Below are 14,761 nucleotides of genomic sequence, written 5' to 3'. Positions count from 1 at the left end.
TGGAGCACAAGCACAGAAATTGCAGCATCGAGTCTCTCTCTTCACTGGCACACATTCCTCCTAAAAATTTCACACCCAACCAAATGCCAGGGAAGAGTCTAGATTCTTCACAACTTTCAGATAAATGGAGCCATGTCAAATGAGAAGCAAATGGCAGAACAGTGCAGTGATGACAAAGGCTCTGATCCAACAGCCAGGGCACACTGCTGTGTTCATGCAGGGCCTCAAAGGCTTTCCTAAGTCTCCACAGAAGGAGAGCAGCCCTTTTGAACCCCATCAACTGTGACACCACGATCTAATTCAGTATTCAGCTTCACACCCCCATCATGTTGGCAATAATTCAGACTTGGTGAGACAACTTGTAAAGGAGGAAAAAAAAAAAAGCAGTGTTTTCAACCACTCTAATTTAATGTTAGCTTTTTATGTGTCTAACATCAAAGCCTTTTTTCACTTCTATTTAATCAAAATTAATCACTAAGATTACTACGGTAATTTATGTTGGAGATTATTGAAATGAGTGTTTTATTAAAATCTGGTTTTATTAATAAAACACATTCTGGCTAAGGAATCATGTGAGCCTGCTATTAGAGACTATTAACTGGGAACTGGGAGTTAATCATAACAGTCATGCTGCCAGGTTCTTTGACAGAAACACACCGGGTTTGTTTCTGCTTTTACTTTTATGGGAATATCCAAGACAATTAGTCACCCTGGCACAGAGCAAATCCTGCAAATCAGGGAGAAGAAACAAAGGTGCATGTGGCATTCACATTTTCTGAAAAATCCCTTCGCACAGGATTTTTCCCCTGGGAAGGTGAGATGCCTCAGAAGGAAAGGAAAACAATAATTATCTCCTTTGCTTCTCCTCTGTTTTGCTCCTTTGGAAAGTTTTTTGGAGACTGTTTACCCACAGGTGGTTGTTTGATTGGATTCTGGTGTGAGTTGTTTTGTCTCATTGGCCAATCAGTGCCAAGCTGTGTCAGGACTCTGGAAAGTCACAAGTTTTCATTATTATCTTTTTAGCATTCTGTAAGTATCCTTTCTGTATTCTTTAGTATAGCATAGTATTCTTTAATAAAATATAGAACCATAAAATAATAAATTAGCCTTCTGAGAACATGGAGTTGTCACAGTCATATTTTCTGGAAAAATCCCTTCACCAGGATTTCTCCTGGGAAGCTGAGAAGCCTCAGAGAAAAAGGAAAACAATATTATCTCATTTGCTTCTCCTGTGTTTTTCTGCTTTGGAATGTGGTTTGGAGATATCCAACAGGTGGTTGTTTGATTGGTTTCATGTGAGTTGTTTTAACTTAAATGACCAACCACTGTCCAGCTGTGTCAGACTCTGGAAGCAGAGTCACAAGTTTTCATTATTATCTTGTTAAGCCTTCTGTAAGTATCCTTTCTCTATTCTTTAGTATAGTTTTAGTATAGAATAATATAATATAATATAATATAATATAATATAATATAATATAATATAATATAATATAATATAATAATAAATTTGCCTTCTAAGAACATGGAGTCAGATTCATCTTTCCTCCCCATGACGGGGGAACCCAAAAACACCACATGGAGTCAGGTTCATCCTTCCTGCCTTCATCTGGGGGCAACACAAATACAACAGGTGCACAAACCCCAGCAGCTTCAAGCAGAGGAGAGGCGAGCAGAGAGACACTCACCAGCCTGGTTGGTCGTGATGCTGACAGCAGCAAACTGCCTGGAGAGGGTGCTGAGCTCAGAGACCCCGTTGAGTGCGTCGATCTCGAAGGTGTAGTTGGTGTGTGCCAGCAGGTCCACCACGGTGACCGTGGTGTTGGTGAGGCCGCTCTGGCGCGGCAGGAAGCGCACGCTGTCGCTGCAGGGCTCGCAGGGCCGGCTGCTGGCGCCGCACTTCTTGCAGACGATGTTGAAGGTGACGTCCTTCCTGCCCCCCGTGTCCAGGGGCCAGCTCCAGTCCAGGATAACGGAGGTCTCGTTGATGTTGGAGATGACGTTTCTCGGGGCCGATGGCGGTCCTGGGAAAGGGAAATCAGGGAGTGAGATTTTCTCCCCAAGGGTGCTCCAAAATGGGAGTAACGAGGGTGCAGAAATATAAAAGTAAAAAAAACATTAATAGCCAAACTCTTCTGGTTATTTCCTGTGGAGACTCCTGCAGTATTTCACTAGATTACAGACCTAGGCTAACAAGAACCATGTTTTCTTATAAAGAGAGAGTCCCCTCAGGGTGCAGTTCAGGATTGAGGGCTGAGTACTGGCAGCAATAAAAAAATCCTATTTCTCCTTCTCGAGTCTGACATGGTACAAGAAGGAGAAAACGCAATCAGAAAAGACACAAACCCAGCCCACCGATTTCCAGCAGCCTGTCCAACACTCAAGAAGACACGAGAGGGAGTGGATGGCTGACTGCAGTGGGACATGAGAGGAAGCAAGCAGGCGAGCTGTTGTGGAGGGACAGATGGAGCAGCAAGAATGACAGCCCCGAGCAGAATGAGCTACTCACTGGTGCAAGCCATGGATGGAGGGTCTTTCTCAGAGCGAAAGTAATTCTTTTCACACCTGCAGTTCAGAGATGCATCTTCGTAGGTGGAGCTGTGAGGAGGGCATTTGGCACACTTCACATTGCCAGCAGAGGCTTTGTAGAACCCAGCTCGACAGGCTGCAAAGTAACAGGGATAGAGTTTTAAATTCCATGGACATCTTGATTCTAACATGTGACTACTGCCCTGGAACCTACCCATATGGGAATCACAGTTTGCAGACATTTACGTTCTAAAATTATAGATTTTTCTCATAATCAGAGCTGACAGAAATAAAACGTCTTGGTAGAATGGAATTCATGCATCAACTTGGATTTGCATTTAATTTTGCCTGGAAAACAAAACAGTGTATTGCACCACAAAGAAGAAACATTTTCTATGCTTCATTTTGAGAACTTTACTCCTTTTCCTTCTCTTCCGCTTAATTTACCAAAACATTGGCCCTACCCTGCATAAGAAACTAACTTTATCCTCTCTCTGCTGCTAACATTTTCTTACAAGGGCACACTGATTGTAAACTACGTCTCTTCAGTCCATCAGGTCAGGAGCAAGCAAGCCAAAACCAAGAAAATAACCTGAACAGAAAAAGATCTTTTCCATTTTTGAGTGATCATGTCAATGAGCTGCTTGCATTACCTGTGTAAGAAAGATTTTTTTTGGATTAGCAAAGTCTTTAGATGGGCAGCCTGAGGTGGGAAAAAGGTCTGAACAGCTATCCCAGCATCTTTCTAAGTGATGGAGGAGGGAGGGATTGTTATTGTCTCTCACCAAAACCTAAATAAACACTTGGGCAAGGCAGATTCATTGGTTAGCTCCTGATGCCAAACACCTGAGTGAAATGCTCTGGTGAATGGTGAGAGAGCAACTGCTCTGCTCTTCCCTGAAACATCCTAAAAAGGGACAGCCTCCTCCAGCAAGGGACAGCAGGAGGAGCAGGAAGGGTTTCACAGGGAAGTGCCAATCTCAGCCACCCTTCAGCACTTCCCAGCCCTGGCAAATGGCAGCACTTGGCTGCAGCTGCTCCCTCCGACTTCCAGGCTGCAGCAAAGCAGCTGGCAAAGACAGCTCCTGCTCCAAGTTCTCTCCTGCAAGCCCTGAGGAAACAACCCAGAGTCTGAGCCTCTGAGTCACGGCCGCAGCAGACAATCTGTTACAGCAGAATTGTAAGAAATCCTAAAGAATAGCAGAACTGCTAAAAGTGACCTTGTGTGAGCAGCATGGTCCTGCCCAGCCTGGCACAGACCACCCAGCTGGCACTTCTGCTGCTCCACTCTCCTCAAAGGCTGCCAGGGGTTTGGGGATCCCCATTTAACTGGAGGAAATAAAGGAAATCTAAGTCCTTCTTACACCCCTCCTCTAGGAGGAAATGCAGCAGGAAACAACGGGGTTTGGGTTATTGATTTGGTTTTTTGGATTTTTTTTTGCGTAATTGTTATTTTTGCAACCTTTTACAACTCAAATGCCATTCCCTTGCACCTGGAGCAAGCCCCTCTGGTGGCCCTTTGGCTGACAGAGGAACCTCCAGTGACTTTCCTGCCTCTGTTCCCAGCCCTGAGACAACAAGCCAGGCAGAAAAGATGTCAATACCCTTCTTACCAGCAGTAATAACTACGCAAACACAATAAGGAATAAATATCACACTTCATCTGCCTCATTAATACAGAGAAGTTCCACCAAAACTTCTCATGGAAAATTCCTACAGATACAAATTTCCAATGCTGTTGCTTAACCAGCTTGAAGGGACACTTTTACATTCATGAGACAGTGATGTATTTATGATTCTATACAGCAGAATCTTTTAGTAAAATATATGCTAGTTTAATGCAAGGACCAAAAAGAAAGACCCTACCACCAGTATTTTAATAAAGCAATGAATTTAACACAAGTAAGCAAGCTTGTATTAGAAGAACACAGATTCAGAGGGGTAAAGAAGAGAAACTCCTCCATTAATCAATGTCTCCTTCACCCCTCAGAGGAAAACTGATGGACCTCATTTAAAAAAAGGTGGTGATGGTCAGTGGGGGTTGAAGCCAGTCAGATTCCTGCTGTCCCAATGTGCCCTACCAAGGGCATCCCAATCTCATGTCTCCCCTCAGGCTGTCTTGCACTTTCTGTCTTTGTCTGTCAGACCAATTTCAGATTATTCACAACAGCAGCCCAAAGGAGAAAAAAAATGCATTTACACTTGAAACTGAAGCTCAGAACTGGAGGTGCCAATGAAAAATACTGTTGATGTACTTACTGTAATTATTCCTTTCGTAATCATTTTTAAACTCCTGATATTTAAGAGAGAAAAAAAATAAAGTTGTTACTTCAAAAGCCATTAATTTCTCTGTCAGAGAAATTGGATTACATGTACTGATAGAAGAAGCTTTGGCTTTTTGAAGCAAGTACCATGGCTTTGGTTTCAATTAGGTTGAAAAAAAATCATAGCAATTAGCATACAAAGTCTTCACAGAATCTCTAATTTTAGCATGGAAACCAGCTGTGAACAGCAGTTGCTTTTACTCAACAGTTTCCTGCAAAAACTAAGAATTTTTTATTTCCCTCACAAAGGGGAACAATGCAGGAAGAAGCAGATGCAATGGGCCACAAAGAAAAAAAACTGTTAGCACACTAAAAGTGAGTCAAGGAAACTTTGGGAATTTCTATATATGTGATATAAACTGTGCAGAAAGGCTGGCTGGTTTTGCCTTTTTAGAAAGATCTCCTCAAGCCTGTTGGCTCTGACTCCTGTGGTAACTCCCAACTGCAGCATTTATTCTGATTTCAGTCCCTTTTATTTGTGTGTGACGCCAGGATGACTTTATTGAGTCACCTGTTAGTCAGAATTTCAGGACTGTTTGTCCTTGTTACAGTGTGAAAATGAACTTCCTTAAGCTCTAACTGATGAGTCTGTCTCAGAGACAGAGAGCAGGGAAAGTTAATTCAGTGAGAGAAAAACAAATGCATGCAACAGTCTGTGCTAGGTACTGATTAAAGGAATGTGACTGTCTTTTCTACAGCAAAGTGAATTTTGCCTCATCTTGACTAATCTGCTTGGGATGAAAACATGCTCCTAATTAAGGGTTAAATTATTAATTTAAACTGGAATTAATTTTAAATTAAAACATAAATCTGTTAGCAAATAGGAGCATTTTAGCATTCAGGTCCTGCAGCCCCCTGCACACAGAGCAATCTCAGCAATTCCCAGCTGTAAATAGCAAGGAACAAGTGGAGCCTGCACTGGGGATGTCCCAGCCCCAGCACTCCAGGCTTGACAGGGCCCATCTCCTGCACAAGGTCAGGGAAACTTCATTTAGAAACTGCCTGGCACTGCCCAGCCCTGCAGGAGCTCTGCTTTTTGTGCTTTTTAGGCAGGGCTGGAGCATTACAACATGCTGGAAGAGGATTTCACATCCATGGCATTGGCTGACCAGCACCCACCCATTGATTGTTTCCTCTCTTTGTTCCTCTGCTCCTCATTAAAACAGCCCAGGGGCGAAATGTCACCGAGGCATGAAGGCACAGCATCCACAAAGAAGGGAATTCAACCACAAACCTGTGCAGCTCACAGCTAACACATCCTCAGAGTGTGCACTAACGAGACAGATGAGAGCAACCCAGGACAAACCTCCTGAGCCCAGCACAGGGAAGCATTCCCCATGGAAGTGGCCACTCTTAGAGGGGCTTTGCAAACTATTCCCACTGTCACCTGAGCAGCAGCAGGTGAGTTCATTGAGCTAATCAATATTTTAATTATCATATCAGGACCCATTCCTCACTTCCAGGATTTTGAGAAAATCCTCTGGTACCTGCAGGGACATAGATTTGCTTGTGTTTTAACAAAGCCCTGAAGCTGGACCTGGTCATCACAGGATGACCTTTGGCTGGGCAGGTGTGTTGGAAAGGGAATCAAAGCATCAATTAGGTTGGAAAAGACCTCTGAGACCATCAAGTCCAGCTTGTCACCTCCCACCACCATGTCAATGAGACCATGGCACTGGGCTGTGTCCAGTCTTTCTTTAAAATGCTACTGGCTCACCTCAATGCCCTCACACATCCTTGCATCTTTGAACTGTTCTCCTGTTCCTTTTTGAAAGTGTTTACACAGCTTTTCCCTTTTTTTCCCCACTATGACACCCCATTTACCAGCAAATTTATAATGCAGCTTTCTTTAAAATGCTACTGGCTCACCTCAATGCCCTCACACATCCTTGCATCTTTGAACTGTTCTCCTATTCCTTTTGAAAGTGATTACACAGATTTTCCTTTTTTTTCATAATGACACCCCATTTACCAGCAAATTTTATAATGCAAGTTTCCTTCAAAATTCCTCAGAGCAATGAAACCACCTTCAGCAGCTCTGGTTGTTTATTAGTATTTCAAAAGCCATAAATTCTGTAGCAATCTATATGTCTGTAGCATCCTCTCCTGAGCCTCTCTGTAACTTCTTGGACACCAACTCAGCCCACAAAGGCTTCTAAAAATTAGACTGTATTTTTGATTCATATTTCCACTGAACTTCAGGCACACTTTTTGTCATCAGACCCGAATAAAAAGCCACCACTTAAGTGAGCAGCTCTCAAAACTAAAGTGTATTACTGTACATGCAGCAGGCTTTCTCTGTGATGGGCTGTGCTGCTGGCACCTGAGGGAAGAGCAAAACAAGATTGAGAAAGGCTCTAATGAGGGATAAAAGCTCTTCTTGTGATTGGACCCCATTACTACTACTGTAAGAATATCCCCAGAAAGAGGTAAGGATATTGACTTTCTCTCCTTGCCTGTAGGATCCCATTCTGTCTGGTGAAGAAATTAAAACTTACAAATGTTCTTCGTATTTGTATTCTTACATCATCCATGATATATGCATGGGGCAAGGATCCAGTGCAATGTGACACTGAAATGTCTCTAGGAAAACACTCCTCAGAATGAGCACTTTGCATTCTTTACACCTGAAAGCTGCTGCCAGCACAAAAAAAAAAGAAAAATCAGTAGTATTCCATCTTCCTCATGAGTAAATTTTTGCCTTTTTCATCCCCGCTTCATATATTATAGTGATCTGTGACCTTAGCATATTTTAATCAGATGCTTCTTAAATTGGCTTTACTCCCAGGTCAAGCCATTCAGCAGAAACAATTCCTGTTCCTTTGTTTAATAACTGTTACTGGCAGACATATTAATTATATGTACATAAGAGATAGCCATGTCCTGAGGGAACAACACTGCACCTTTCAACCACCAAAAACCCAAAGTCTGTAATAGCTGCAGTTGTGCCTTGCAGGGCTTCTGTGTCTCTTTTTGTGCAGTGTATTTCACACCTTTCAACCACCAAAAACCCAAAGTCTGTAATAGCTGCAGGTTGTGCCTTGCAGAGCTTCTGTGTCTCTGTTTGTGCAGTGTATTTCGGCCAGGACTGCTGCCAGCAGTCTTGTTTAAAGTGCAATGTCAAAGATTGCAGGCCTAAAACAGCTTTACAGCAAAGAGGTTCTCACTTGTGGGCATGCAAGCACCTGGTTTCAAAATGTGTGAGGTATTGTGGCTCCTCTGCAGTCAGTTTGGGGGGAAAAGAAAACTTAGTGGATCACTTAAACAGGTATTTAAACCCTTAAAACAGGTATAACTTAAGTTATACCTGTATTCCTTAAATTCCTGTATTCCTTAAGTTATACCAGGTATTCCTCAATTAGGAATTTAATAAACCGTATTTATAAATTGCCATATAAATTATTTCACCCTTACACCTACAACTCAAATACCTCAAATACTCTTTCAAAAACCTAGAAATACAGGGTTAGAGATAGCTGTTAATTTATTTTTTAATAAAGATAATTATGTTAATCATCATTGTACTGTCCTTCATGCAGACCATCCAATATTTGGGGGATTTTTGCAAATTATTGGTCGCAATGCATTCTGCTCCAGTTTAGGTAGTTGATGTGAAGAACAAAAATTCATCTTTATAAGCACTAGCTTTTGTTTTTCCTAAACAAGAGGTTTTCCTAACTCAAAGCCTGTACACTGAGATGTATTAAGTTAGCATTTTGTCAAACAAAGCAATTTCATGTCCTGTTCTCTAAAAAAAGCCCCTTAATCTGCAGAGAGATGAAAAAACTCTTGCTAATTCAAGAAGCACTTGAATTTAGTAATTTCAATTGTAAATTAAAGAAATACAAGAGGAAAACCCACCAGAGCCAACTCAAACAGTAAAAGAGAAAAAAGGTTCTACAAATACACACATAAAGAATTTTAAACGATCAGCTGGCAAGGATAAAAAGCAAAGAAATTATTTTTCCCAGAGCTGAACTTACACTAGGAACTCCTCAAAGGCAAACCAGACATAGTACTGTGATGGTTTCGAACAGTAAATTTTAAATAAAAATTAATTCAGGCCGAGAGTGCCACAAAGGGAAATCTGTGGCAATGCTCAGGTTTAGTCTTTGCTCAACCTCCACCCTCTATGTCAGAACTTTAAAAAAAATCAAGATAAGAACAACCAATGCCCCCCAGAGTAAAGCAAACAGAGCTGGCAGTCCCACAGGCCACCAGCTTGGGGTAAGGTGTTTCCCCTCCAGCCCAGCAGAAAAATCAAAATAGTGCCTGGCAATCCCTGCAGGCTAGATTTAGCTACTGAGTAAAAAAAACCAACTGCCCTGGCTTGGGGGTGTTTATGTAATTTCCCTGTGCCCAAAGCAGGCCAGAAGAACAGGTTCAGAACAGGAAAGGTGCTATAAATAAAGAAAAATAAATGAATTTCCATGCAGATCCTTACCCCGTACCCATCTCCCATCTAATGTTAACACCACATGGAAATGCAAGAGGAATGCCAAAAGAGGGAATCACCATTTGCATTCTCTAATTACTTCACCCTCATACCTACAACTCAAATACAATTTCAAAAACCTGGAAATACAAGGTTAGAGATAGCTGTTAATTTATATTTTAACGAAGATAATGATTTTAATCATCATTCTTCTGTCCTTCATGTAGACTATCCAATATTTGGGGATTTTCTGCAAATTATTGGTCGCAATGCATTCTGCTCCAGTTTGGGTAGTTGATGTGAAGCACAAAAAAATCATCTTTCCTTCAATTTACCTTCAATTTTTTTTACTTTTTTCACCAAATCAATGTACCCTTGGTTTTTATTACATGACAGGAAGACCAGCTGCTCTTGATGTGTCCTCTCAAAGCCATTCCTCATCTTACAAAGATCTGTCATGAGCTTATCTTCTCTGTGATGAACAAACACAAACTTTTCAATCAGCTTTTAAATTGAAATTACTAAATTCAAGTGCTTCTTGAATTAGCAAGAGTTTTTTCATCTCTCTGCAGATTAAGGGGCTTTTTTTAGAGAACAGGACATGAAATTGCTTTGTTTGACAAAATGCTAACTTAATACATCTCAGTGTACAGGCTTTGAGTTAGGAAAACCTCTTGTTTAGGAAAAACAAAAGCTAGTGCTTATAAAGATGAATTTTTGTTCTTCACATCAACTACCTAAACTGGAGCAGAATGCATTGCGACCAGTAATTTGCAAAAATCCCCCAAATATTGGATGGTCTGCATGAAGGACAGTACAATGATGATTAACATAATTATCTTTATTAAAAAATAAATTAACAGCTATCTCTAAGCCTGTATTTCTAGGTTTTTGAAAGAGTATTTGAAGTATTTGAGTTGTAGGTGTAAGGGTGAAATAATTTATATGGCAATTTATAAATATGGTTTATTAAATTCCTAATTGAGGAATACCTGGTATAACTTAAGGAATACAGGAATTTAAGGAATACAGGTATAACTTAAGTTATACCTGTATTCCTTAAATTCCTGTATTCCTTAAGTTATACCAGGTATTCCTCAATTAGGAATTTAATAAACCATATTTATAAATTGCCATATAAATTATTTCACCCTTACACCTACAACTCAAATACTTCAAATACTCTTTCAAAAACCTAGAAATACAGGGTTAGAGATAGCTGTTAATTTATTTTTTAATAAAGATAATTATGTTAATCATCATTGTACTGTCCTTCATGCAGACCATCCAATATTTGGGGGATTTTTGCAAATTACTGGTCGCAATGCATTCTGCTCCAGTTTAGGTAGTTGATGTGAAGAACAAAAATTCATCTTTATAAGCACTAGCTTTTGTTTTTCCTAAACAAGAGGTTTTCCTAACTCAAAGCCTGTACACTGAGATGTATTAAGTTAGCATTTTGTCAAACAAAGCAATTTCATGTCCTGTTCTCTAAAAAAAGCCCCTTAATCTGCAGAGAGATGAAAAAACTCTTGCTAATTCAAGAAGCACTTGAATTTAGTAATTTCAATTGTAAATTAAAGAAATACAAGAGGAAAACCCACCAGAGCCAACTCAAACAGTAAAAGAGAAAAAAGGTTCTACAAATACACACATAAAGAATTTTAAAACTTGCTAATTCAAGAAGCACTTGAATTTAGTAATTTCAATTGTAAATTAAAGAAATACAAGAGGAAAACCCACCAGAGCCAACTCAAACAGTAAAAGAGAAAAAAGGTTCTACAAATACACACATAAAGAATTTTAAACAATCAGCTGGCAAGGATAAAAAGCAAAGAAATTATTTTTCCCAGAGCTGAACTTACACTAGGAACTCCTCAAAGGCAAACCAGACATAGTACTGTGATGGTTTCGAACAGTAAATTTTAAATAAAAATTAATTCAGGCCGAGAGTGCCACAAAGGGAAATCTGTGGCAATGCTCAGGTTTAGTCTTTGCTCAACCTCCACCCTCTATGTCAGAACTTTAAAAAAAATCAAAATAAGAACAACCAATGCCCCCCAGAGTAAAGCAAACAGAGCTGGCAGTCCCACAGGCCACCAGCTTGGGGTAAGGTGTTTCCCCTCCAGCCCAGCAGAAAAATCAAGATAGTGCCTGGCAATCCCTGCAGGCTAGATTTAGCTACTGAGTTAAAAAAAACAACTGCCCTGGCTTGGGGGTGTTTATGTAATTTCCCTGTGCCCAAAGCAGGCCAGAAGAACAGGTTCAGAACAGGAAAGGTGCTATAAATAAAGAAAAATAAATGAATTTCCATGCAGATCCTTACCCCGTACCCATCTCCCATCTAATGTTAACACCACATGGAAATGCAAGAGGAATGCCAAAAGAGGGAATCACCATTTGCATTCTCTAATTACTTCACCCTCATACCTACAACTCAAATACAATTTCAAAAACCTGGAAATACAAGGTTAGAGATAGCTGTTAATTTATATTTTAACGAAGATAATGATTTTAATCATCATTCTTCTGTCCTTCATGTAGACTATCCAATATTTGGGGATTTTCTGCAAATTATTGGTCGCAATGCATTCTGCTCCAGTTTGGGTAGTTGATGTGAAGCACAAAAAATCATCTTGCCTTCAATTTACCTTCAATTTTTTTTACTTTTTTCACCAAATCAATGTACCCTTGGTTTTTATTACATGACAGGAAGACCAGCTGCTCTTGATGTGTCCTCTCAAAGCCATTCCTCATCTTACAAAGATCTGTCATGAGCTTATCTTCTCTGTGATGAACAAACACAAACTTTTCAATCAGCTTTTACAGGAATATCTTCTGATCCTTTGATCATACCCATCTCTGTTTCTCCACTGTCATTTATACAGTGGAAAATGATCTTATTTTTCCCATGACATGTCTGATGAAACAAATTGATTTATATATTGCACTACAGAGTATATCTTGCTCTCTAACACATTTGGGCCTTTGCTTTGTTTTGGGTTTTGTTTTTTATTTTGAGCAATCCATGGAACATCTCTTCCAGTCAATGCACAGATCCCAAGTTAGAACAGTTAATTCAGACACATAAAAGGTATAAATTTTCTCTCAGGGATGGAGGGAAGACGATGATGCATTTACTGAGGCTGAATATTCTTTTGCAACTTCCCACCTCTGTTAGCACATACAGGAATCTTTTGCTGTCCCTGGGAGAAAATTAATGCAGAATAGGCTCCAAACCCAGTGTCACCTTCTAATCAAAATGCTGCCTGGTGGCTTGTGTGATGTTTCAGAGAGCCCTGCCCAGCTCCCTGATGACACAGGTCCACCACTGCAATTTGCATGAATTAGTACTTTTGTTAGGAGTCTCAGCAGAGCTGTCAAATTAATTGGAAAAGAAATTTAACAAACGCCTTTTCCCTCAGAGATTTGCTCTCGGGTCAGGGTTGAGGCACATTGCTCGAGCAGTGTGGGGGAAGCTTGTGTTCTTCACACCCTTGCTGAACTTATTTTTGTTGGTAAAAAAAGAGAACTTTGGTTTCTTGAGCTGTTAATTCAGTACCTGTCACAAGCAGCCCACTGACATAAAAAAGACAATCTATTTCTAATGCTGCTTTTGGCTGTGGTAGGATTAATTTTTTTTCATAGTCGCTGCTATGGGGCTGTGTTTTGCATTTGTACTGAAAACAGTGTTGATAATTCAACCAAGTTTTTATATTTTTTATTCCTGAGCAGCATTCACACAATGTTAAGGTATTTTTTGAGCGGGCTGGGCGTGCACAAGGATTTGGGAGGGAACACATCTGGGACAGCTGACCCAGTTTGGCCAAAGGGATATTCCATCCCACCTTTCCTGAACACCTGCCTGCTGATGGAGAGTGGGGAATCAATTCCTTGTTTTCTTTTCCTTGTATGTAGCATTTGCTTTCCCTATTAAAATGTCTTTCTCTCAACTCACAATTTTCCTCACTTTGCTCCTTTGATTCCCTCCCACATCCCATGAGGGGAGAGGCAGTGAGTGGCTTGTTGTCAGCTGAGATTAAATATAACAATTTCACAATACTAAATATACCAGATGCTGATAAAATAAAAATAGAATGGCTCAGTTAATGGCCAGTGACTAGAATGGCTGTACATTCATTTCCCACAAATTCTCATACCTCAGAGTTAGTTCTTTTTCCCAATTTTACCACATTTTTTAATTCAACCACTGGAGGCAAGACATGGCCAGAGGCACATAAAGTTTAGGAAGCAAACACTTGAGATACTTTACTGTCCTTCTTTTAAAACACAACCAGCCAACCAACCAAAAAAAACCAAACCCAAACCAAAACCAATGTTCACATTTTTAAGCACTGATGTGAACAGGAGCTGAAAAGCTAAAATTAAAGCTGAAATTGTGTCCCTATGCCTGATTCAGTGCTACTTTCACTGCCAGCCACTGACTTATTACTTCTTGAATTCACTGAGAACTGGTGCTGGGAAAGGGAAGCTCTTAAGAAGAGAAATGCTGCTGCAATGGCAGGCACTTAAACCTGTAGGAAAAAATCCCTAAGGTTTAACACACTGCCATTAAAGCTGGGATATAATTTAGGGTATCAAAAAATGGCTGTAATTTGCAGCAGTGTACAGGAAACAGCCATTGCTTTGCTAGTGATGCTGTTAATGCCACTTAATGGCTGCATCTATATAAGTATTTTAGCCACACTTTTAAAGCAAAATCCCATTTCTCTCCCTCTTGCCATATGATTCACAAGATAAAGTGTGTCCAGACCACACAAATACATATATTCCAGGTATACTGGAAGAGGTTCTCCCCGCTACAGGAAGTCTGTAGGACCTGATAGAGATTTTCTGAAGTGAAACTTAAATGTTTAAAAATTGTCATGGTATGGGAACAGAGTTCTTAATTCCCACTGCTGAATGCCACTGATCTGCTCCTATTTGGCCACACTCCTTGCTAATACAGACTTAAGCCATGAGCACCAGCCTTCAAATATCTCTGTGCTGTCAGAATCTGGCAAATAGAAGATGATTTTATCTCAAGTCATTAAACATATAAACAGATATTGTCACGTGCAGAGAGGTTTCAGTGATTGCCAAAGAACAGCTTTAAACAGGAGACCCAAAACATTACAGTTTCATCATTGTCAGAACATCCTCTTCTCTTCATGTGCCTTTTTCACCAACTGTATTTTCATCTTTCCAGCAGAAAGCCTGAAAATTAAACAGTTCCAGCCCCTGGGGACATCTGTGAGCTGACAGTCTTCTCACAGCTGAAAAGAAAGGATTTTGCAAAACTATCTCAACACTCAAGTGCATTTCTGCATTGTGTGCTTTAGCTTTTGCCTCTTCTTCCTTGCTATTTTTCCTTTTAAAAAGAAATTGCTTAATTACCTAACATGCATTTTGTGTGCATGTGTTAAAAACGTCTGGGTTTGCAGGGTAAGCAATTATCTGCTGAACAAAAACCCAA

The 14,761-nt window shown here is 40.3% G+C and overlaps 1 protein-coding gene across 4 annotated transcripts in view; it reads right to left on the bottom strand.

The window, feature by feature from the left end:
- The window catches only part of EPHA3 (EPH receptor A3), a 180,569-nt gene that overhangs the window by 60,692 nt on the left and 105,116 nt on the right, over nucleotides 1-14,761 (bottom strand). For all 4 annotated transcript variants that reach the window (XM_039713197.1, XM_039713200.1, XM_039713198.1 and 1 more), the window contains exons 4-5: nucleotides 2,507-2,662; nucleotides 1,686-2,021 (exon numbers count right to left, since the gene is read on the bottom strand). In XM_039713197.1, coding sequence (XP_039569131.1) covers nucleotides 1,686-2,021; nucleotides 2,507-2,662 — 492 coding nt within the window. The remainder of the gene's footprint in view (nucleotides 1-1,685; nucleotides 2,022-2,506; nucleotides 2,663-14,761) is intronic.

This window comes from Passer montanus, unplaced genomic scaffold (assembly GCF_014805655.1).
Source record: "Passer montanus isolate IOZ18808 unplaced genomic scaffold, ASM1480565v1 scaffold28, whole genome shotgun sequence".
Taxonomy (NCBI): domain Eukaryota; kingdom Metazoa; phylum Chordata; class Aves; order Passeriformes; family Passeridae; genus Passer; species Passer montanus.
The sequence above is the reverse complement of the archived record's forward strand: the minus strand, read 5'-3'. Positions and strand labels throughout refer to the sequence as shown.